Source organism: Eretmochelys imbricata, chromosome 1 (assembly GCF_965152235.1).
Source record: "Eretmochelys imbricata isolate rEreImb1 chromosome 1, rEreImb1.hap1, whole genome shotgun sequence".
NCBI classification, from domain to species: Eukaryota; Metazoa; Chordata; order Testudines; family Cheloniidae; genus Eretmochelys; species Eretmochelys imbricata.
The window spans coordinates 124,251,891-124,273,093 of NC_135572.1; the positions used below are offsets into that span (position 1 = coordinate 124,251,891).

Below are 21,203 nucleotides of genomic sequence, written 5' to 3' on the forward strand. Positions count from 1 at the left end.
ATACTCAGGAATTTGCTGTCGTTGCAAATGAATAGTTCTTGTGTAAAGAAAGTTTCAGAATGATGAATTCACCAACAAGGAAGCAACATCGGGGGTAATACTGCTGGAGAACAAATGCTCGTCCAGCCCATACCTTTGACATGAACCCTTGGTAGTATATTCTGGAACGGTGCAGCATGCAACAGGTCACAAACTTCCTCTAGCGACTAGAACAAAAAGAAACAAGAAGCATTTAGGAGTTAAAAAACAACAGCATGTCAAGGGCACCAAAATCTGCTTCTAAAACCATGCTGACATTCTAAAACAAATAGCGGCTGACACCAGAGGGCACCAAGCATCTACAGTTAGAACAAACACATGCTGCTTTTGGCTCCCTTTTCACAGAAGTACTTAGCAGCAATTTGGCTTTTGCAGGTTACCTTGGATTCACAAAGATTTACAGCAACTCTACCCACCCAGAGGTTGGCAGTTCTTAAAGGACAGAGGCTATTTATTGAAAAGACAAATGCAGAATGACGAAGTTCTGTGTTAAAGTGGCAGACGGCTCCTGTGTAGACACACACAAATGTGAACAAAGCAGTGAGTTATGTTTTTATTTTTACCAACACTGTTCCCATAACCCATTATCACCCAGAAACATGTCTCCCAGAAAAAAAGTCTCAGATGCAGAAAACTAATGGCACGGGAGAGAGGGGGCCCAGCATGGAACATTTCAAATCTTTAAACTATAAGGAATAAAAAAAATAAAATTGTTTCACAAATATTAAAAAATATCCATAAAGTTGGATGTGCTTGCTTCTGGAAATCCCTGTATGTTCTCAGTGTATGAAACAGCCAAGAGCAGAACCTGAGATAAGAGCTAGACTCATCTGAGGCCTCTTCAGAACCAAACTTGAGAAATAGTATGTTTTCATTTTTATTTTTCATTAACATTAATGGTTTTAACAATCCCCAGAGAGGAGAGACGATTTCATGTTCCATGACTTATTTCAATCAAACACAAGGAACTGGCCCTTTTCCAAAGAAATTAAATCATTTACCCACAGTGAGTAAACTTCTCTAACAGTCAATCTAATTAGTAGCAGTAGTACACATTTATATTGTGGTAGCACTCAAAGGCCTAATTGGGACTGGAGCCCCATGGTACTTCTGAGCACTGGACACATAGGTAAGAGGCAATCCCTGCCCAGAAGTCTTACAATCTAAGAAAGACACAAGCACATGAAGAGTAGGGCTCCGGGACACTAGAGGGTATCACACACAGTTGTTGCTTCTGTAGGTCAAGTACGTTGCACACACCGGGGCGCCTTGGATCTCTCCTTGCCCTCCTTCCCTCACAAAAACCTACAAACAAATGCATTCGATGAAGAACTGGCACAGCTTTGTTAGTGACAGGTTTTGCATTTTTAATGGGCGTAGAAGAATGGCAATAAGTGGGGAAATTAGAGTAAGGGAGCAGGAAAAAAGAAGGAGAAGAGGGACAGTCATAACATCCTTGCCTGCTGATAGGCAGACAACAACATAGTCATCATGGCAAAGGTTAGCCTAAGGAGAGCTGTATGGATAGCATCAGGGAGCTGTTCCCCCTTGCATAAAGGGCAATGTGGGTCGCATGAAGGTGCTTATGGGGAAGGTTGACTGCTGGGTGGTAAAGGCTGGGAATGCTGCCAGAGCAATGGCGGGGGGGTGCAATCAGCTAGTTAGGATGGGGCTATGTTGCAAAGGTAGAGACAAGAGGCTTATATGAGTTGGAGAGGTGAAAAAGGAACCAGAGGAGGGATTCAAGAGAGGGGTGCTGTGGTCAGAACAAAGAGCCAGGAAGATCTTAGCAGTAGCATTTTGAATGGACTATCTGAATGTTGTAGTAGTCGAGGCCAAATGAGTCTAAAATGAGTCTTTAGACCTGCTTTGGCTTTTGGAATTAGGAAGAAGCAGGAATAGAACCTCTTTCCTCTCAAGTGAAAGGCAACCTTCTTCTCAGCTCCCACCCGAAGGAGTGAGTGGACTTCTTGCTCCATCAGACAGGTCTCTAAAGAGGGACAGGGAGGGGGGATGGAAAGGTGGGGTGGACAGGAATTGTGCTGAAAACCCAGTGGTCTTAGGTGATTTGGGTCCAGGCGTCCAGGACATAAGAAAGGTGGTTGGAAAATGGGGGTAGCTGGATCTAGTGCAGAGGGGATTGTGATATTGACCTCGAGTGTCTCGTCAAAGTGAGTGCTTTGATGACTCAGGGTGCCGAGGAGCTGACTGCATAAGGCCTGGCGAGGAAGACTGGGGAGGGGACCTGCAATCTTTTCCCACTGTTCTCAGCACCCAGTGGCCTGATGTGATACGGGACCATGCCAGGCTGAAATAGGAGAGTTGTCTGGAAACAAGGGGTGGGGGAAGGGGCAGAATTTGGTATGGGAACTGATAGAACGCCCCTCAAGTGTGCCCCTTCAAAAAAATTCTGCTTGGGACCTTGTGGAGGTCTGTGTGAGCCCAGTAATGAGGTAGAGGTGAAAGGTGGCTGTGGCACGCGCTCTTAACCCCTGCCTCGTTTCTTAAACGGTCTTGGCGAGACAGAGCCGGGAAGCAGACCAGGGTGCTTTCCCTAAGATGCGGGGGCATAGAAGCCCAGGGGCCACTGATGGTGGCTCTAGAGTCTGTCAGGCCAGGGAATTCTGCATCTGTCTGTTCAGAGAAGAGGGAAGCTCAAACGGAAGGTCCTGAATGGGCTGCTGAACCTCGGGTGATCGTCCTGAGGGTTGGAGTCAAGAGCAGCTTTGCATGACCACTGCTGATGCCTTTATTCTATCAGCTATGTCAAGGGAAGCCTGAAGGGAGGCCCTGGCTAGTCTTCCCTTTCTCCATCAGAGCGGAGAATTCCTGTCTGGATTCCTGTGGCAGAGAGTCCTTGAATTTTGACAGAGCGGCCCTTCTCTCAGACGCCACCAAGTACAAACGACTGGAAGGCGGTCCTGATACCGGGGGGATATCCAATAGATTCCAAAAAGGCCATTGGACTGGCACTGATCACTGCCCACTGGGCCAGGCGCCTGGAGGAGCACCCCCACCGGGATCAGATGGACCGTAGGTTGGGTACTGCTATTGGTCCCTCGGTTGGGTGCAGGACTCCACCTCTGACTCTGAGGACAAGTTGGCTCGAGAGGACCATGGGAGATGGTACCCCTCGCTTCCGTCAGCCAGAGCCGAGGGTCCAGGGAACAGCGCTGGAGCAGGAAGTCTTCGCTAACATCAGCAGGTTGGTATCAGTGCTGGATAGGAGCTTGGGGCAACATGCTTCCTTCTGCTTGATGACCTCACCGGTGCCAGAACTTGCTCCGCTGGGGTCTGCGGAACCAGGAGAGCCATTAGGTCCGACTGCTGCAAATGTCTCTGGGGCAGACAGCACTGCGTCCCGCTGGCACCACAACGTTCACCCGGTGTCCGAGGACGGTGCTGCACTGGACTTATGAGCAGGGTGGAGTCGACGGTGCTGCTTGCCGGCATACAGGAGTCGCTGCTGGAATAGCACTCCACACTAATGCTGAGGTACTCAGCGCAGAGTCCGACCGGCTTGGCTCGGACTTTGGTCTGAGTGCAGCTTCCATCAGGATGTACCTTAGCTTAGCCCGCCTGTCCTTTTTCATATGAGGCTTGAACTGGCAGCAGATCTGGCAACGTTCTCGTATGTGAGCCTCCCCCAGACACTTCAGACACCTGGAGTGCAGGTCACTCACCGGCATGAGCATGCCTCAGGAGGCGCAGGGTTTGAAGCCCAGATACTGGGGCATGCCAGGCCCCAAGGGCAGAGGATGTTCTTCTAAGCAAGTGGGGGTCTACGTGTATAACACTACTACTAGAAGAGATAAACTGAAGGTAACTAAACTCGTGAAAGAACAGAACAACAGAACCACCCACGAATGCCTGGCCAAGGCAAGGGAAGTTGTTCCAGTGGCGGTCACAGGCGGTAAAGAAGGAACTGAGAGGGCACGGGGCCGCCTAGGACCCTTATACTGGCGCATGGCACCAGAGGGTGCTAGAGCCAGCCTGACGGATACCGCTGAGGGAAAGATCTGCAGCGACTGCGCACACAGCGTGCGCACGCTAACGTGGAATGGAAATCAGCAAGCACTCAAAGAAGAACAAGGTCTTATAATGGAAAGTGTCACACACATTAAACTAGAGGCGTCACCACCTGTGCCACCTGTACCATTTCCCCCCCTTTATACTGCCTTGTATCCACCTGAGGGTCACGAAGCAGCACATAATTTAACCTCACAACATCCCTGTGTATCCTTATTTTACAGACAGGGAAAACTGAAGCAAAAAGATAGAGACTTGGTCACACAGCAAGTCTTTGGCCCAGATCTCCTTAGCTCCCACACCATACAGCCCATTGTACATTATCTAAGAGCATAAGGAGGACATACTGGGTCAGACCACTGGTCCATCCAGCCCAGTATCCTGTCTTCCGTCTGTGGCCAATGGCAGGTGCCCCAGAGGGAATGAACAGAACAGGTAATCATTGAGTGAGCCATCCTCTGTCGCCAATTCCAAGTTTCTGGCAAACAGAGGCTAGGGATATTCAGAGCATGGGGTTGCATCTGTGCCCATCCTAGTAATAGCCATTGATGGACCCTTATCCTCCTTGAACTTATTTAGTTCTTTTTTGAATCCTGTTATATAGCTTTAGCCTTCACAACATCCTCTGGCAATTTAAAATATAAAAATAAAAATGTGTTTGAGTTGCTATTGCAGCCTTGGCAGATATACTGCCTGACCCTCAGCTAGTACTTAATAGTGATGTTGTGTTACATTGTGTACTTAAGAACATCTAGAAGCTCATTGATGAAGTCTGTTGTGCCGGTTCACTCTGTTCTTGAGTTAAATATAGAGCCACATAAATTCTTGATATGCTAATGTTTATGTTTCTAAAGAGAAAAAAACAGCTCCCTCATTTTCTTTGTCATCTAGTCATTTGTTACACAAACTCTGAGTTTAAAGAACAAACGGAATATTCCATATGTGATCTCCCTTTCCCCGACCAATCTGTCCCCTCCACACAGGGGTATGGGAATTTAACAGAAATTCAAGAATTTTAAAACAGAAATAAGTAGGATGTATCCATTTCAAGCCGTCAACAACCTGAAGACCACCTTATGTGCCACATTAGTTTCTATACATGAATCATGGAATACAAATCCAGTACATTGTTATTCCTCTTTTTAGATACCTGAGAGGCACTCAGATTTTATGACAATAAGAGACCAGAAGTACCCATACAGAGAGAACTAATTACCGCCTTCCTCCAAAAAACACTAAGCAAAACCTGGAGCACAGGATAAGAAGATTACTATATGGTATAGAGAACAGTGTATTGAAAATATTGCAACCCCAGACAGCCAACTTAGTACAGATGGGATTTGGAAGTTGTATCTGTTTTCACTGGTATAATATTTTCAGATGCACTCTTCCATCACATGGAGTTCCAAGGGGGCATGCACAAATTCATGATTGGTGTAGTGCCATCTCACTGACATTCAATAACCCACATAGGAAGAGCAATGGTTTTAACACCTGAGGCATGATTGACAGTATATGGAGAAACAAGGATTTAAATTTCTACTTTCCCCAAATGAGTTTATTTCAAAATGTCCACTAGAATTGCAGATGTTAGAGATGGGAAAAACCTTTCAAGCCTAGTCCACTCCCACTGCTAATGCAGGATTGTGCAAAGCAGTAGGTGTTCTACATTTTTTTTCCCCAGTCAAGTGGTAAATGTCCCAAGCTATGGGGACTACATACTCTCTTAAGCAGACTATGCCATGTTTCACGGCAAAAATGATGTACCAGATCTAACAACAAAACATGAGGCAAAGAGTTTTACCAAATGTGTTCTTTTAGGCTCTTGGATTTTTACATACAATTTCAATAGCTTGTGTGATTAGTGCTAGCAGAAGATAATATAAACCATACAGTCATGATTACATTTTAATTTTAAGTAGAGGGGCTTATATTATGTAGACAAAGAGAGGGTACTCCTTGTTTGTAAGCCAAAGCTCTCTTCTGATTATTTCGCACTTTTATTCTAGGACTGGTATTCCCTACCTTCTCCATTTCTATCTGCTACCACTGTGGCAATTTACCTTTGCTTGTGAAGTTAAGATGCATAGACCCACCCCAACCTTCAGGATGCACAGACCCATCCCCAACCACCCATAAACTGGACAGCAAGGGGAGCTGAGAAAGAAGTGGAGCTGGCACTGTTGTCCTCAGCATTCAACTATGTCCATACATTGGTACCGAGTCTGAGCTTTGCAAGGCTGTAAGAGAGAACTCACCAATGTTTCTGCACCCAGAAGATATTTTTTCTAAAGGGAGATTTTTCTGCAATTGCAGAAAACTTTCCAACGTTATGTCTGTAGTTTTCACTTAAGGCATCAATGACTGATTTTTGAAGAATGTTTTTAGATACATATGGTGTTAGAGTAACTTCTTAAGCACCTACCAGACTCTGTTCGATGAGTAGACAGAAGAGCACAGCATTTCCCACTTCCCGCAAATTCTGGAAACACACAGTCTTCAGTTCTGCATATTCGACAATGTCCTTCAGCTGATGGTGGAAAAATTCCAGGATACCTGAGATATGTGTGTGTGTGTGTGTATATTATATATATATAAAAAAAAAAAGAAAAGAAAAAAGGTGAAAACCTTTGAGCAGTCAAGGCTAATTATTTCAATAGTTATCACATACACATCTATTAGCTTGCTGAAATCAGCTGATAAAAAATCTAGTTAAGTGGATAAAATCATATGGAGCAGAAATAGTTTCCCCTTTACCAAAACAGCAGATAGTGGGGTGAGATGTGGAGTGGAACAAGAGGGAAAAGTTGATGTAGATATCAAGTCCCTCACTGGCTCACTGAGGATGAATATAATTGTAGAGCTTTGTACAACTTTTTTTCTAGTAGCATCTTTCATGCAAGGAATGCAAGCCAAGTCTACAGAAGGCAGGGGGCAGGGGGATGGGAGAACACATGGAACTGTATCCAGCAAGACAGTGACCCTGAAAAGGATTTGGGATCATAGTGGTCAAACAACTGAAGATGCGCTCCCAGTGCAATGCACCGTATATCTAATTTGAATTTGTCTGACTAACTTCCAGCTATTGGTTCTTGTTTTGCCTTTTTCTGCTAGGTTAAAGAGCCCTTTAGGACTTGGTATTTTCTCCCCACCAAGGTACTTACACACCATTATCAAGTTACTTTGATCTTCTGTTAATAAGGGTTAATATTTTGTATACTAAAATAAAATACTGGGTATTCTATATCCACCCCAAGCGATAGAGCTCCTTGCAGCCACTCTGAAAAAACATCTGCTTCCTTTGCACAGCCCCAGGCTCCATAAAGGATATGCTGTTAAAGGAGTGTGTGTTATAAACAGACATTTAGCTGGGTCCCATTTCACACACTGCTATCCTTCACCTGCACTTGAAATTATGGCTTAAGAGCTGCATATTACCTATTTTAGTTTATTCCAGTAAAAAAAAAAACCTACAAGAAGCAAATAAGACACAAAAAAGGTTTTGCTGAAAATATTTTTAGTGTTCAGTTTTACACGATGCTTAATAATAAATCCCTGAAAGCTTATTATGTTGTTTTACCAAACAGTGAGCTTGTTTTTAATCCATGCTCTGGATCTACAATTTAGAGTGACCACATGTCCCCGAGCACCAGAAATGTCCTGCTTTTCAGGGCCTGGCCCAGTTGGTTTTACAAACAAGGTTTTGTCCCAGATTTTTTTTTTTTTAAATAAATTCCTGAGACAGTGAAACTGTCAGCAGGATGGCTGAGGGCAAGGACTACCTCCAACTCTCCTATCACACACTGCCACTCTACTCTCTCATCACAGTCCCTGCCATGGGACTTCCCAGAGACGTACCACACACACACACACACACACACACACACACACACACACTTGAGTCAGTCTCCCCAGCCCCGAGTCAGACTCATCCTGCCTAGAATCATAGAATATCAGGGTTGGAAGGGACCTCAGGAGGTCATCTAGTCCAACCCCCTGCTCAAAGCAGGACCAATCCCCAACTAAATCATCCCAGCCAGGGCTTTGTCAAGCCTGACCTTAAAAATATCTAAGGAAGGAGATTCCACCACCTCCCTCGGTAACGCAGTTCCAGTGTTTCACCACCCTCCTAGTGAAAAAGTTTTTCCTAATATCCAATCTAAACCTCCCCCACTGCAACTTGAGACCATTACTCCTTGTTCTGTCATCAGCTACCACTGAGAACAGTCTAGATCCATCCTCTTTGGAACCCCCTTTCAGGTAGTTGAAAGCAGCTATCAAATCCCCCCTCATTCTTCTCTTCCGCAGACTAAACAATCCCAGTTCCCCTCAGCCTCTCCTCATAAGTCATGTGTTCCAGTCCCCTAATCATTTTTGTCGCCCTCCGCTGGACTCTTTCCAATTTTTCCACATCCTTCTTGTAGTGTGGGGCCCAAACCTGGACACAGTACTCCAGATGAGGCCTCACCAATGTTGAATAGAGGGGAACAATCACGTCCCTCGATCTGCTGGCTATGCCCCTACTTATACATCCCAAAATGCCATTGGCCTTCTTGGCAACAAGGGCACACTGTTGACTCATATCCAGCTTCTCATCCACTGTAACCCCTAGGTCCTTTTCTGCAGAACTGCTGCTGAGCCATTCGGTTCCTAGTCTGTAGCGGTGCATGGGATTCTTCCGTCCTAAGTGCAGGACTCTGCACTTGTCCTTGTTGAATCTCATCAGATTTCTTTTGGCCAATCCTCTAATTTGTTTAGGGCCCTCTGTATCCTATCCCTACCCTCCAGCATATCTACCTCTCCTCCCAGTTTAGTGTCATCTGCAAACTTGCTGAGGGTGCAATCCACACCATCCTCCAGATCATTTATGAAGATATTGAACAAAACCGGCCCGAGGACCAACCCTTGGGGCACTCCACTTGATACCGGCTGCCAACCAGACATGGAGCCACTGATCACTACCCGTTGAGCCCGACAATCTAGCCAACTTTCTATCCACCTTATAGTCCATTCATCCAGCCCATACTTCTTTAACTTGCTGGCAAGAATACTGTGGGAGACAGTGTCAAAAACTTTGCTAAAGTCAAGGAACACCACGTCCACTGCTTTCCCCTCATCCACAGAGCCAGTTATCTCGCCATAGAAGGCAATTAGATTAGTCAGGCAGGACTTGCCCTTGGTGAATCTATGCTGACTGTTCCTGATCACTTTCCTCTCCTCTAAGTGCTTCAGAATTGATTCCTTGAGGACCTGCTCCATGATTTTTCCAGGGACTGAGGTGAGGCTGACTGGCCTGTAGTTCCCAGGATCCTCCTCCTTCCCTTTTTTAAAGATGGGCACTACATTAGCCTTTTTCCAGTCGTTCGGGACTTCCCCGGATCGCCATGAGTTTTCAAAGATAATGGCCAATGACTCTGCAATCACATCCGCCAACTCCTTTAGCACTCTCGGATGCAGCGCATCCGGCCCCATGGACTTGTGCTCGTCCAGCTTTTCTAAATAGTCCTGAACCACTTCTTTCTCCACAGAGGGCTGGTCACCTCCTCCCCATGCTGTGCTGCCCAGTGCAGTAGTCTGGGAGCTGACCTTGTTCGTGAAGACAGAGGCAAAAAAAGAATTGAGTACATTAGCTTTTTCCACATCCTCTGTCACTAGGTTGCCTCCCTCATTCAGTAAGGGGCCCACACTTTCCTTGACTTTCTTCTTGTTGCTAACATACCTGAAGAAACCCTTCTTGTTACTCTTAACATCTCTTGCTAGCTGCAACTCCAGGTGGGATTTGGCCTTCCTGATTTCACTCCTGCATCCCCGAGCTATATTTTTATACTCTTCCCTGGTCATTTGTCCACTCTTCCACTTCTTGTAAGCTTCTTTTTTGTGTTTAAGATCAGCAAGGATTTCACTGTTAAGCCAAGCTGGTCGCCTGCCATATTATTCTTTCTACACATCGGGATGGTTTGTCCCTGTAACCTCAATAAGGATTCTTTAAAATACAGCCAGCTCTCCTGGACTACTTTCCCCCTCATGTTACTCTCCCAGGGGATCCTGCCCATCAGTTCGCTGAGGGAGTCTAAGTCTGCTTTTCTGAAGTCCAGGGTCTGTATTCTGCTGCTCTCCTTTCTTCCCTGTGTCAGGATCCTGAACTCAACCATCTCATGGTCACTGCCTCCCAGGTTCCCATCCATTTTAGCTTCCCCTACTAAATCTTCCCAGTTTGTGAGCAGCAGGTCAAGAAGAGCTCTGCCCCTAGTTGATTCCTCCAGCACTTGCACCAGGAAATTGTCCCCTACCCTTTCAAAAAACTTCCTGGATTGTCTGTGCACCGCTATATTGCTCTCCCAGCAGATATCAGGGTGATTGAAGTCTCCCATGAGAACCAGGGCCTGCGATCTAGTACCTTCCGTGAGTTGCTGGAAGAAAGCCTCGTCCACCTCATCCCCCTGGTCTGGTGGTCTATAGCAGACTCCCACCTCGACATAACCCTTGTTGCTCACACTTCTAAACTTAATCCAGAGTCACTCAGGTTTTTCTGCAGTTTCATACTTGAGCTCTGAGCAGTCATACTGCTCCCTTATATACAGTGCAACTCCCCCACCTTTTCTGCCCTGCCTGTCCTTCCTGAACAGTTTATATCTATCCGTGACAGTACTCCAGTCATGTGAGTTATCCCACCAAGTCTCTGTTATTCCAATCACATCATAATTCCTTGACTGTGCCAGGACTTCCAGTTCTCCCTGCTTGTTTCCCAGGCTTCTTGCATTTGTGTATAGGCACTTGAGAGAACTCGCTGATCATCCCTCTTTCTCAGTATAAGGCAGGACCACTGCCCTCTCACATGCTCCTGCTTCCTCCCGGTATCCCACTTCCCCACTTACCTCAGGGCTTTGGTCTCCTTCCCCCGGTGAACCTAGTTTAAAGCCCTCCTCACTAGGTTAGCCAGCCTCTGGCAAGGTGGAGGAATTCAAATCCTTGATTGATTCAAATTAGGGTGAAACTTTGTAAAACTAATTTTAATATTTATGCTACTGCAATTTTAGATTAAAGCTCTTTATGAATTAAGTTATAAATGCCAGAATGAGCATGGGATGACGGTGGTTATTAAATGACACTACCAGTATTCCCCACATGCAATCACCACCTTACCCAGAGGGTGAACAAATTCCCCCTACAGCTCTGACTATGCAAGTCAGATGCTATGGAACCACGAAACAACAATTGTACAAACAGCTGTATCTGCTTGAGATCAGAGCAGAAAATATCTTCAAGTTCTGGCTAGTGCTTCAGTGACCCCAACCTTTATCTACATCTGACCACATCATAAGAAGTACATATGTTGCTTTTGGAAAAGATTAAGCAATTAATATACAACAAAAAAGGAGGAAACCCTTCCAGGAGCCTTTAAAAAAAGCTCAGATCACCAAAGAGCCCTGGCAGCGACAGTCTTATTTCTTTGTCTGCAGCATTCCTTCTCCCCACTGCTAATTTGTGAACATAAATACAATATGCACATTTGTAAGTTATTGAATCATCTGAATATACACAATATCCCCAAGATAAAAACATTTAGTTTTTTTTCCAGGCTAACAGTAATTTTAATTAAATCCCTTCATTTGTACAAGGCTGGGGAGGGTAGGTGTAACTAGGAAGTATTTAATGTTATTCATACGTATAACCTCTGCAGCTGTCTTACATCACTCTCATCAGAAACAAAGGTTGTTTGACATAAAATGTATTTCGTAAATGCAGAGGATTAACAAAGGATTAGGCCCCATCTCTGCTTCCTAAATCCTATCTCAAAAGAGCTCACATGGCAGATGTCACATTTCAGTGATGTGGTCTAGCTTTCTAAATTAATTAGCACACAGATTAAGTCGACATAGGCAATTTAAAGCGGGTTGGGTTTCTCCATTTCTTTCCTTTTCTATAAAACTATCCTGGTTCATAGCTAAAAGCTCTGATCAACCATGTCCCAACGGTCCAAAAGAACACAAAATTTGCCACCTATGGTACGTTTAAAGTATAGACTAATGACATTTGTTCTTTGAAAGAACTAAGCTGGGCTCTATGATTTTCCGCACAGTGCCTGTTGGGTTTTTATTATTAAATGAAATCTCTGCTACTGTTCATTATAAAATGCCTCCTAAGAAGCAGGGTCCTATGGCATAACCTTTAATTTTACGTTCTCTCATAGAACTTTTAATACAAACTCTGGCCCTGACCATGCAAAGAAATACACACACACTTAACTTCATGTGCTTTGTGTCCCATTGACTTCAGATGGATTATGCTCAGCGCACAAGGTTAAGCACATGTATTTGTTCTTGAATGATCAGGGCCTGCATGTATTACACCCATTGGTTATTGTATTCACTGAACAAAAATTATATTATTCATATCTAGTAGATTGCTTATTGTCTAGCCAAGACCATTTTGTTTTTCATCTGATGAAAATGCTGTTTCAATTTCTGCCTTGTTTTCTGACAATTAATTAGAATATTTTTTTCCCCATCCAGTACATATAGAGATTTGAAGGCCATCTCCAAGGCAATCAGCTTTCAAATGACCTCAGTGAAATTCTTTCATTTTCCTTTCTGCAATGAAATCTCAAATTCAGAATACTAAACACTTGAAAGTAAAGCTTCATTTTGATACGTAAACTATCAGACCTTTCAAAGGGGCCTTCCCTTCCTTCTCCCTTCCTCCTCAATAGTCCCTGCCTTCTCCTGCCTGCCTCTGACATACATCCCCTCCCCAATACACTCATGCGAGTACCCTGTGGGCCCCTGCATCCCTCCAAATTCCCTCCCCAAACGAGAGTCTTCAGAGTAACCTACAACATACTTCCTTCCAGTCTTACTGCAGCAGGCTTCCAGTGAGCTTCCTCCCCCCATCCTCTTTCCCACAGATGAGCTCCTGCTTCCATAGCCCCCAGTTTGTTTAAAAAAACCCAAAGAACCAGTTGCTGTCAAAGCCCTTCTGCTGTGTCCTGGAACTCCAGTTTTTGTGCACTCAGGGCACTTTCCCTGAAGAGGCAACTCCCCAAATTCCTGTGGGAGAGACTTCACCTGGAGTGAAACATTCCCAAATATTTTAAAGGACAGAAAAAAAATATTTTAAAGGACTGTTTAAAAAACAGTTTCAGTGTGATTCAGGGATTCTCTTGGGTCATACCTTGTCCTAAGTCAGTTTTTGCCTCTCTGACTCCATTTTCATATGTATTTTCAAATTTAGTCACAAAATTTGACATACACCTTTAAAAAAAAGTTTACTCCAATGCAATCTTCGGTGGTAATTTTATTTATTTAATAATAATTTTTTAAAAGTCTATCCCCTCTCTCAGTTTATATTTTGGAAGGCTCCGTCTTTACCCCTCCCTCCCTTGGCAGGTTCTCCAGCAGTAGCACAAGTCTAACCCTATCACTGCAGCAGCGCCTACATAAGCATGTTTTTTCTGATTCCCAAGGACATTTTAGTACGGCTAGATGATCAAAAACAACCGTAGTCCTATCCAAACACTAAAAGAAATTAGTGATAGAAAAGTAAAAGATAAATATGGGACAACTATATTTCTAAGATGACTTAAACAGATAAATTAAATATGCTTAAACATTTACAGGACAGAGTTCCTTTAAGGACTTGACAGCACCTGCAATGTCTCCCCCTCACCTCCAAAATCCTTTAGTTTAACGCAGACATAAAAATATTTATCTAAAATACAGGATGAGTAAGTTGCACACCACTTAAACACCGTTTCTATGGAAACAAAATCGTTGGCAAGGAGGTCTCTTGAACTCAGCTGCCCATATCTCCATCCTCTGTTCCTTTTAGCATGGATAAACAGTCATTAAAAATCCACACGGACAGACATGATTGGAATTGCTCAAGTCCTATATAATTAATGGCGTCCAACAAAACGTTCCAAATGAAAACTCTGAGCCGTGTAACATAATTAGGGGCTTACTAAGTGTACTTAGATAGAGAATGATGGCTATTCATATGTAGATGTGAACTGGGAAATAGATTCTGAATTGACAAATGTGCAGTACTTTAAGCCAGTCCCGATCCTTATGCATTAAAGCTTTGGATCACAGCAGCAGCTTTGGTCTTTGTGGCTGAGACAATGAGAGTGATGTGTGAATGAGTTTGTATCAGACAACTAAAATAGCAGCAGAGTATCTTCAGTGATGCCCAGGCGTATGGCTAGTACAGTTGCCCATTTGTTTAAGGTATTTGTGCTGAGAGCTGTAGGAGGTGGAGGAGTGAACAGCGCATAGAAGTTATGGCCTATACCAGGGGTGGCCAACCTGAGCCTGAGAAGGAGCCAGAATTTACCAAAGTACATTGCCAAAGAGCCACAGTAATACGTCAGCAGCCTCCCATCAGCTCCCCCATGTTTCCAGCGCCTCCCACCCGCTGGCAGCCCCACCTATCAGCGCCTCCCCATCCCCCCCCCGCACATCCCGATCAGCTGTTTTGTGGCATGCAGGAGGCGGGGAGAGGGAGAAGCAAGGGCACTGCAGGCTTAGGGGAAGGGGTGGAGTGGGGACAGAGCCAGGGGTTGAGCAGTGAGCACCCCCCAGCACATTGGAAAGTTGGTGCCTGAAGCTCCAGCCCCAGAGTCGGTGCCTATACAAGGAGCTGCATATTAACTTCTGAAGAGCCACATGTGGCTCCGGAGCCACAGGTTGGCCACCCCGGCCTATACGCTTCCCTCCACTAACGTGAGCCAAGAGGAGCAAACCATGAAAGAAACTGGTGTGGGGAAGGGTGGCACAGAAGGGAGAGGACAGAACAGTGACGGTACGGCACATGTCCCTCCCCTCTCAGTCTGCTGGGTTAGGGCTGTGTAGGCCAGAGGGAAGAAGCAGCGAAGTTTTACAGGCTGGAGAGGGATGGCTACTGTCTGCAACATTTTCTCCCCACAGACGACAACACTGGTTCCCCCTTGTCACACTAAGCTTTCCCCTCCTTCCCACCAATGAGGGTTGGGGCAGCAGCCAACAGAGATCATGAAAATATAGTATGGTTCCAGCGGGAGCAATGCTACTATTGGGGAAGAAGGTCACACAGGGAGTAATATGGATGCCCTGAGTCTCCACACAAGTTTTCTATTCAGTTTCTTATACCACACCCATCACCTGTGGTTTCCAAGCACATTCCTGTAGTGCACTGAGGAACATGACTAGCATCTGTTTTACGAGGTTTCTCCTTCTTTCCCCCGCAAAGGGAAGATGACATGTTATTTTTTCTAAATGTATGCTACACTATGGTTTTTTATTAGTGAAAACCAGGTCGAGGAAAGGCACATGGCACTTGGAAAGGAAAGTGCTGAGGTTTGAGAAAGTTTAGCTCCAAAAGAAGGCAGCTCTGTCTCCTACACAAATGAGTTTTACCCTTTCTGAGTTTTACTCTTCCTGCAGAAAGAGTCCTGAGCAGATTTCTCCAAGGAGCCCAGGCCACTTCTTCCCTGCTGCTCATTCCTTAGGGCAGGAGGGACCCCGTCCCCAAAAAGAATCTTCTGAAGGAAGCTCGCCGAGGTGAAATCCTTATTCAGGCTTTCCCCACATAGGGGCCTATGTGGCTCTATGTATGGTAGCACCTATTGCTTATTCCTAAATCCAGGCACAAAGACATCTAAACCCTTCAAATTTTTATAATGGTTAATTGATATGACTCATCCATTTCTATGCTCCAAAGAGAAAAACAGGAAGGAACACTTAGCAAATCTTTGATTTGGTTCAGCCTTTGCAATGAAGGTCAAATATGCTATGGGGAGCAAAATCAACCTCATTCCAGTTAATAAACCTAAGTAACACAGGAAAAATAAAAGAATGCTCAAAAAGGTGGGTGGCAAATATAAGGATTCATTTGTGTTGTTAGAAGTTATGGAAAAGGGATGTTTGGGGGTAGGAAAGCCATTTCAGAAGTGGAATCAATAATATGACAAATACTAATTAGCAATTAATTCTCTCTTTTATGGCATCCAGCTTCCAGAGCAGCTTCTTCTCCTGCAACTACTGTGACTCATTAAATGGCTAGGATGTCCCCACCAAACCTTAAACTTAATTATTTGCAGAACTATATCCCAGTTTGCACTGAGTACTCCTTCGAAGATTGTCTAATAAACTGTATCTTACATCTGACAAGGACAAGAAATGAGCAGGAAACTTTTCCAGAGAACTGGGAACTAGATTACAGAGATTTAAACAGAACTGCTATCTGAGATTGCCAGGCAGGGAACCCTATGCAAGTATGAAAGATAGCAACAGAAAATTGGGAAACAATTCCTATTCTGCCCCAACACTCATTGCCCAATAGCTATTTGAGAGCAAATAATTTACAATGAGATGTACATACATGAATTGTTTATAAAAAAAATACTGGATGCCAGGAATTAATGTCCTCTTATTAATGCAATGGTGGTAACATCAAAGGTAAACCAACCTGGAGAGCCATATTCATGTCTAGGTAATCTACAGATTTTAGGCATCACTTCCATCAAGGTCTTCACATACTGAAGAATTGTGCCCTGCAGCTGAGGGAAGACAGACATGCATAACAATATTATTGTTGTGGAACTAACGAAGACGACATTTATGCAGTTCATTCTACATATGCACTGAATATGCTCTAAAATCTTATGTTTCTTAACTCTGTATGTCCTACAGTTCTTCCTATAGTCTTTGCACTGCTTAAAGAAACAGCTTTTTAAAAGAAATGATTGTAGTTGCATCTTCTTTAAAAAAAAAAAAATAGGAAGGAAGCAGTTCTAATGAACTCTTCAAGTGACTATTAGAGTTACTATTTCACAGTTTTTAACCACAGCGCCCAAACCGTGAAGAGCAACTGAACTGGGTGACAGTACACAGCCCTGATCCTGCCAATGATCCTGATCCTTATGTACATAAATAACTTTATGCATTCAGGTAATCCCAGTGACTTCAATGTGACTACTTGTGTATGTTAAATTACTCGTGTGCGTGAAGGGTTGCAGGTTTGGGGTCTAAACGGTCACGCTGTACAAATGTATTAAAACTGAATTGGTCATAGGTATCGAAGACAAACGTATCGCTTCCCCCAACACATTTTTTCCCTCACTGTATTGCTAATTTTTGACTTAGAAAGGCTTCAATTAAAAAAAAAAGTTACTGGTTTAAGGTTTCTATCATCAAATGATCAGAGGACTTCATATCTGAGCACGTTATAAACAGATGTGCATTATTTAGATATTATTAACCACTCTCGGTGTGTGTTACAGTGGCAACAGCACAATAACCAAGGCCAACAGAAAAATCTTATCTAGGAAACAAAGGCCCAAAACATATATAAAAAGTTACATTATTCATTCATTTATTTTTAAGGTTGCAAATCAAGCACTTATGAGTTAGGAAATGCCAGAATTAAGGATGCCCCAGCAACATGAATTCAGGCCCCCTTGTGCATAGGTACCGTGGTTCTGTCTTTAATTACATTCTCACATACCATTCAGTACACAGGTCTCTCCTCCCATCCAACCCCATATCCCAGCCTGTCTCTTAATATTGCCTCTTGGATATCTTCTAATTTGGCCAAAACCAAACTTTCTCATCTTCCTTCCCAAAGCTTCTCCACTTATCCACTCTCCATTGCTGTCAACACCATCACCAATTTGGTGGTTGTTCTGGAGTTTCCCCTCCCTTACCCAACACCTCCAAGCCCATAACCAAATCCCACTGCTTCTTCCTCCTCAACATCTCCAAGATCTATCCTTTGCTTTCCATCCCCATAGCCAAATCCCTCATTCAGGCTCTCAGCAAAAGGAAGGATGGTCCAGTGGTTACAGCACCAGCCTAGGACTTGGGAGACTTGGGTACAATTCCCTGCTCCACCACAGAATTCCCCCGTGAGCTTCAGCAGTCACTTGGCCTCTCTGTGCTTCAGTTCCCTCATCTACAAAGTGGGGATAACAATGCTTCCCTACCTCACAGAGGGCTTTTGTGAGAATAAATATATTAAAGATTGTGAAACGCTTTGAGATATATAGATGAAAAGCACTATATAGGAGTGTAGAAGTATTACATCCCACCTTGCTTAGAGCAACATTTTCAACTTTGTCCCCTGCCATCCAAACAAAATGCAGCCACTATCCTCATCTTCCTTATCTGACTAGATCATGTCACTCCCCTCGTCGAATCTTTCCATCTGCTAGTGCATCAAGTTTAAGCTTCTTGTCATTATCTTCAAAAGCCTATCCCACCCTACTCAGAGGTACAGTGCCTGTGTGATTAAGGCACTCACCTACAATCTTGAAAGTCATGGGCTTGAGTCTCACTCACTCACACACAGAAAGGCCACCTCCAGTTTACCCAGCTTCAAAATGGGTAACTGATGCATTGGATTCAAACTTTTTTTCTAGGGACCCAGCTGAAAATTGTTGATGCCCGCGACCCAACAGAGCTGGGGATGACGGGCTCAGTATGTGGGAGGGGCTCAGGGCTGAGGCAGAGGGTTAGGGTGCGGGGGTGAGGGCTGCAGGATGGGACTGGGGATTCCCTGGATTACACCTGGATTCCCCCACCCCCACCCCAAGGATCCTGCTAGGCTGAACCTGCCTGCACCACTCCTGGATCAGAGGCCAGAGCTTGGCATGCATGCAAGACTCTGCCCCTCTTGCTTGCTATCTTTGTGCACTTGGCGTGGAGGGGCAGGGCCCCAGGGTGTTTTTGGGGCAGGCCTGGCCCTTGCACTGTGTCAGGGTTGGGTGCAGCTTCATCTCCAAGTCCGTGTCCCGTGGAGAGAGAGAGAAAATCTGTTAACATACCAGGCTTTTGACCACCTTCAGTAATTCCTCCATTACCACAGCGATGCCCTGGTACCCAAGGAGCCTGCAAATGACTTTAAAGTGAGGGGGACCAACAAAGTTCCTGTAGTTGCTGTAAATGCTGGAATATGTCAAATTCAAAGCCTGATGGGAGAAAAAAAAATAGTATTAACAAAAATAACTCAATTTCCTGCACTGTCATAGAAATCTCTCATTGGATACAATGTACATTACTTTTTGTGCAATATTTTTAAGTAGGGCTGTCAATTAATCACAGTTAACTCATGCGATTAATGCAAAACAAATAAACTAGACTAAAAAACAGTCACAATTAATCACAGTTTTAATAGCACGGTTAAACAACAACAGAATACCAATTTATATTTATTATAAATATTTTTGAATGTTTTCCTATATTTTCAAATATAATTATTTCAATTATAACAGAGAATACAAACTGTACAGTGCTTGTTTTATATAATTTTTATTACCAATATTTGCACTGTAAAAAAGATAAAACAAAATAAATTGTATTTTTCAGTTCAGCTCATACAAGTTCTGAAGTGAAATCTCCAAATGTAGAATTATTTTGTTTTACATAACTGCATTCAAAAACAAAACAATGTAAAATGTTAGCGCCTACAAGTCCACTCAGTCCTACTTCTTGTTCAGTCAATTGCTAAGGCAAACAAGTTTGTTTACATTTACGGGAGATAATGTAACTTCTTGTTTACAATGTCTCCTGAAAGTGAGTACAGGTGTTTGCATGGCACTGTTGTAGCCAGGGTTGCAAGATATTTACATGCCAGATATGCTAAACATTCGTATGCCCCATCATACTTCAACCACCATTCCAGAGGATGTGCTTCCATGCTGAATTTAAATTGGTAATCTATTATTACTTAACAGTGTGATTAAAAAAATAGTTGTGATTAATCACAGTTTTAATCATTTGACAGTGCTATTTTTAAGCATATTAAATTATACAGAATTCAGGAAGAACTTTGCCTCTTTAGCTCTAATATAGAAGATGCGTTTCAAAGCTTCCTTTTAAAACAGAAGACATGACTGACTAAAATGTTCCTTAATAAGCTGAATGGAATAAACACTAATTGTTGATGACTGGACATCTTCCACTTACTGTTTATACTACCACTATAATTCCTCCCTCAATTTTATGACTACACCATGTTAAAAGGGCACAAAAGTGGCTCAAGCTAATATCTCAGTGGTTCTCAACCAGGAGTACACGTAACTGTGGGGCTATACAGGGATCTTCCAGGGGGTACATCAACTCATCTAGACATTTGCTCAGTTTTACAACAGGCTACATAAAAAGCACTAGCGAAGACAGTACAAACTGAAATGTATACTGCTCTATATACTATACACTGACATGTAAGTACAATACTTATATTCCAATTTATTTATTTTATAATTATATGGTTAAAATGAAAACATAAGCAATTTTTCAGTAATAGTGTGCTGTGACACTTGCGTATTTTTATGTCTGATTTTGTAAGCAAGTAGTTTTTAAATGGGGTGAAACTTGGGTACACAAGACAAATCAGACACCTGAAAGGGATACAGTCGTCTGGAAAGGCCGAGAGCCACTGATCTAGATTACCAAACATAACTGGAGCATGTCCTGGTACTGTAGTTTCACTTACAGAACATTTGGGGGGAAAAAATCAATAGAAACTGTTACGGTTTCCATTTAATGTTGTCTCATGTAACGTTCTGAAGGCTCAAGTAAAATCAGATTTCTAAACTTAGTGATCACTACAACTAATTGATAAAGGTTCTCATTTGAGCTCATAATATTTATAAATGGACATGTGACACAGACTGACAGAAATTCTGTCAATTAATATACAAGGCAAGATCCTTAGCTGTTCTCGATCAGTGTTTTTTTCACCTCAGTCAATATAACTATGTAGACTTATACCCTCTGAGAATCTGGAAAATGATTTCTAACTCACATTGGGGCTCGGATGAGAGCTTGCTATCAAACTCCACTTATATGAGAGGGGTAATATTTGCAGCATGGAGAAAAGAAATCACAGGAAGTGGCAGAGATTATATTGGTTCCTTCTTTCACAGGAGCTTGCCCATCTTTTGTTTCTGCAGGTTCTGTTGGATCCGCTTTGCTTCTCCTCAGTATTCACTGATTGTAAGACATGAGTGCAAGCTAATTGTACTATTAAATCCTGGGCTGCTCAAAAAGCAGCTGTGACCAAGGTCTGGTATACACTTATAATTTTGGTTGGAATAGCTATGTTGCTCCAGGGTGTGAAAAATCCATGCCCGTGAGCATTGTAGCTATGTGGACCCC

The 21,203-nt window shown here is 43.5% G+C and overlaps 1 protein-coding gene across 3 annotated transcripts in view; it reads right to left on the reverse strand.

The window, feature by feature from the left end:
• Nucleotides 1-21,203, reverse strand: part of CYFIP1 (cytoplasmic FMR1 interacting protein 1) — a 129,504-nt gene that overhangs the window by 7,924 nt on the left and 100,377 nt on the right. For all 3 annotated transcript variants that reach the window (XM_077814928.1, XM_077814920.1, XM_077814939.1), the window contains exons 24-27: nt 18,869-19,012; nt 16,513-16,603; nt 6,494-6,624; nt 134-206 (exon numbers count right to left, since the gene is read on the reverse strand). In XM_077814928.1, the coding sequence (XP_077671054.1) occupies nt 134-206; nt 6,494-6,624; nt 16,513-16,603; nt 18,869-19,012 (439 nt within the window). The remainder of the gene's footprint in view (nt 1-133; nt 207-6,493; nt 6,625-16,512; nt 16,604-18,868; nt 19,013-21,203) is intronic.